This window comes from Priapulus caudatus, unplaced genomic scaffold, assembly GCF_000485595.1.
Source record: "Priapulus caudatus unplaced genomic scaffold, Priapulus_caudatus-5.0.1 Scaffold37, whole genome shotgun sequence".
Taxonomy (NCBI): domain Eukaryota; kingdom Metazoa; phylum Priapulida; class Priapulimorpha; order Priapulimorphida; family Priapulidae; genus Priapulus; species Priapulus caudatus.
This window is the reverse complement of record NW_014577098.1, coordinates 194,763-198,648: the sequence shown is the minus strand read 5'-3', so window position 1 is coordinate 198,648 and position 3,886 is coordinate 194,763. Positions and strand designations below refer to the sequence as shown.

Sequence of the window (3,886 nt, the reverse complement as noted above, 5' to 3'; positions counted from 1 at the left end):
TAATACATGTATTATTAGGTCTCGAATATATTGCATCCAATTTCATGTTAAGCAGCAAGAACACGATCAGTAATATATATATATATATATAAACATTTACGGGGAGTAAGCCTTCCCCACACCGTCGATATTGTCCGCATAGAAAACAAAATTTCACACTCTCCACATTATAAAACACATCATAGAACAAATATTGCCGCGTGTATGCAGTGAATCAGTATGCGGTGCGTTTAGGTGCGCCGGGCGCTGTGTACGTTCGCTATTCGGAAGGTTCGTCCGTAAACAGCTTAGAGAACTCACAGGTGTATGTTTTTTGTGTATGTTTTTCTACAGGTAGTTGCATCCGGCACAGCGTTGACGCACACTTCTTCGTTTACGACGTGCTAGAGAGATACGGAGAAAACAACACCTGTCCCTCGAAGGTACGTGGATAGAAACTATAGCGCTATAGTGCTATAGAAGGTACCAAGCTCTTGAAGGTACCAGAGCTAATAATTAGCTCTTGAAGGTACGTGGGTAGAGCACTTTAGCTCGGTAAAGGAGCAGGTTAGTGTAGTATCACCAAGCCCTTGCGCGTACGTGGACAGAGCAGTATATTCGCATAGTAGCAACACTATGTCCGTACACAGTACGCGGTCGGATCAGTGTGTAGCTGTATTATGAGGGCAGGTTTGTACGAGAGAGATCAGAGGAATGATGGATGGCATGAGGAAGAGTATGCATGGTTTGTGATCGGTGTATAGGTTGTGTTAGGGAAGGGGAGTTTACGTGGAGGTAAAAGTTGTGTTAGGGGAGGAGAGTTTACGTGGTGGTATAGGTTGTGTTAGGGAGAGGGGAGTTCACGTGGGCGTTATAGGTGTGTTGGGAGGGGAAGTTCAACGATGGGGGTATAGGTTGTGTTAGGAGAGGGGAGTTCACGGGGGGTATAGGTTGTGTTAGGGGAGGGGAGTTCACGTGGGGTATAGGTTGTGTATGGGGAGAGGAGTTCAACGTAGGGGTATATAGGTTGTGTTAAGGCGGAGGGAGTTTCACGTGGAGTACATAGGATTGTGTTAGGGGAGGGAAGTTTACGTGGGGTATAGGTTTGTGTTAGGCGAGGGAGGTTTGCGTAGGGGTTATAGTTGTGTCAGGGGAGTGGGATTTCACGTGGGGTATAGGTTGTGTTAGGGGAGGGGAGTTCACGTGGGGGTATAGGTTGTGTTAGGGGAGGGGAGTTCACGTGGGGGTATAGGTTGTGTTAGGGGAGGGGAGTTCACGGGGGATTAGGTGATGTTAGGGAGGCGGAGTTCACGTGGGTTATAGGTTTGTGTTTTAGGGGCGGGAAGTTCACGTGGGGGTATAGGTTGTGTTGGAGGGGAGAAGAGTTAGCGTGTGGGGCGTAATAGGTTGTGTTAGGGGGAGGTGAGATAACGTGCGTTAGGCGAACATTCAAACCGGTATGCACGCATATACGAAGGATAAGATTTAGCGGGCTGACGTTGCGGGTGAACAGACTGAACGATGAAGGATCACCTCTCTCTCCTACCGTATCTACGTTATCGTGTCCGAAATACAGCGTCACAGCGCTAATCTTCCATTCTCGTGGGATGCGCTGAGCGTATAATAGCTTTTCAATGTAAAAATTTTTCTCGGCCGGTGCTTCCTATAGCAATTGCCATTATTGAACTCGCTTGCTTTGACCGCGTCCGCGACTACACATGCACGTTTATTCCTCTGTCGCTCGAACTATCCAGACAGCAATTTCACGGCTAGGTTGTACGTAAACGGCCGAGTTAGATCAGCCGGAATGCGATTCAAGGGGAGCGATAGAACGATGACAATCTGTTTCGTTGAACCCGGTTGTATCCAGTAGCAGCATTTGTAAAACAGCAGCGGGATCAACTCAAGCTGAGATGGGAACCGGTAGCATAGACTCTACACACAGTAGCACCAGTGTCCCGTTTCTGAACCGTAATAAGTAGTTGTGATATCAATCTTGGTAAGAATGCTCACAATATTTTATGCTATTTCCTGACGCGCACCCCAGGAGTATATACGGAGGAGACTTGCATTAGATAATATTATATATCACGAAGCGTATAATGGACAAACGTATTTGTCATGGACGGCGAGGTATTGGACAGAGCTAAATGACAGGAGCGTAATTTGTCATTTATACCTCCTGATATATATTATATATATAGAGAGAGAGAGAGAGAGAGAGAGAGAGGAGAGAGAGAGAGAGAGAGAGAGAAGAGTAGCAGAGACAGAGGACAGAGAGAGAGAGAGAGAGAGAGAGAGAGAGAGAGAGAGAGAGAGAGAGACATAGGTATAGGCATAGACATAAACATATACAACGATATAGACATAGATATAAATACAGGTAGTGGTATAGGCATAGATATATAATTATATAGAATGATATATAAATACAGATAGTGGTATAATAGGTTTATTATTTATATGCACGGCGGGAGAAATAAAGTGCGTTGTGATGCGTTCGCAGAATTGGAGATACTCATGGAAGACCTTGGTATCGGAAACTATCACGATGAAGCCGGCGCCCATGACGATCATGCTGACCACGGCGACCATGACGATAGCAAGGACCACGATGGTCAGGACGATCATGCTGACCACAGCGACCATAACGATAACAAGCACCACGATGGCCATGACGAAGATGACCACGGCGCCCATGACGATGGCGCCCATGATGATGGCGCCCATGATGATGGCGCCCATGATGATGGCGCCCATGATGATGGTAACAATAAAGTTGGCGACCATGACGGTGGCGACCATGACGATGGCGCCGACCACAGCGATCATCTTCGTCGTCGACAAAAGCGCTCTCAGAAGCACGGCGTCGTCGTTGCCGACGCGCACGACCACGGCACTGTGCTGGAGCACGCGCAGGCGTCTGCCGAGGCGACGAAGGCTCACGAGACGGAGGATGAGGATGCGCGTAACCATGACAACGCCGGGTATCTGCAGCAGGGGCTTCTTCGTGCGGACGGCGATAAGTCGGATACGGTGAGTAGGACGCGGGTGCGCATGCGCGAGCGTCGGTCGGTCGTCGGTGTTTGTGGGTGAGCCGGGTGGCGGGGGGGGGGGCGCTGTCGACGGTGTGGCAGTGGTGCTGCTGTTGCTGTTGTTGTTATTATTGTTGTTGTTATTATTGTTTATATTGCTGCTATTGCTGCTACTGCTGCGGATGTTGTTGTTGTTGATACTATTGCTACTGCTGCTGTTGTTGCTGCTGCTACTAGTGCCGCTACTACTGCTACTGACGCTACTGCTGCTACTGCTACTACTACTGCTGCTACTGCTGCTACTGCTGCTGCTACTGCTACTACTGCTGATATCACAACTGCCGTTGCTACTGCTGCTGCTACTACTGCTGGCCTGCTGCTATCGCTGCTGCTGCGCAGGATGCCCTACTGTTCGGCTATTTACCTCGATCTCCACGCGTCCCGAGTGCGTGTGACCTCTCTAATGGGTGAACGCAGGCACACATTTCACTCACCACTCGGGAAGCTTAGGAGTTTTGTTCGTAGCTTAGCGCCTGAACTGTGAAAACATTCAGCACAACGTAAGCGATTGCAAACAGCAGCATTGGCATCGCCGGGAGCGGTGCGTAGAGTCGTTCTGGCAACATGGGGCTATGCTCCGTGAGCGAGGGAAAAATAGAGAGTAAGAGCGAGAGATAGTGCGCGAGAAACAGCAAGAGATAGCGCGCGAAGAGAGAGAGAGAGAGAGAGAGAGAGAGAGAGAGAGAGGGAGAGAGAGAGATAACGCGCAAGAAAGAAAGAAGAGAGAGAGAGAGACGCGACGAGAAGAAGAGGTAGTAGAGAGACGACGAGAGTAGTACCGAGAAGAAGAAGTAGGTAGTAGAGAGACGACG

General features: G+C 49.1%; 2 protein-coding genes across 2 annotated transcripts in view; both read left to right on the top strand.

The window, feature by feature from the left end:
* The window catches only part of LOC106818647, a 30,955-nt gene extending 30,618 nt beyond the window's left edge, over positions 1 to 337 (top strand). Inside the window, exon 5 of the mRNA XM_014823337.1 lies at positions 334 to 337. Within this exon, the coding sequence (XP_014678823.1) occupies positions 334 to 337 (4 nt within the window). The remainder of the gene's footprint in view (positions 1 to 333) is intronic.
* The window catches only part of LOC106818635 (zinc transporter ZIP6-like), a 23,059-nt gene continuing 19,506 nt past the window's right edge, over positions 334 to 3,886 (top strand). The window contains exons 1-2 of the mRNA XM_014823327.1: positions 334 to 422; positions 2,486 to 3,015. Coding sequence (XP_014678813.1) covers positions 2,500 to 3,015 — 516 coding nt within the window. The 5' untranslated portion in view covers positions 334 to 422; positions 2,486 to 2,499. The remainder of the gene's footprint in view (positions 423 to 2,485; positions 3,016 to 3,886) is intronic.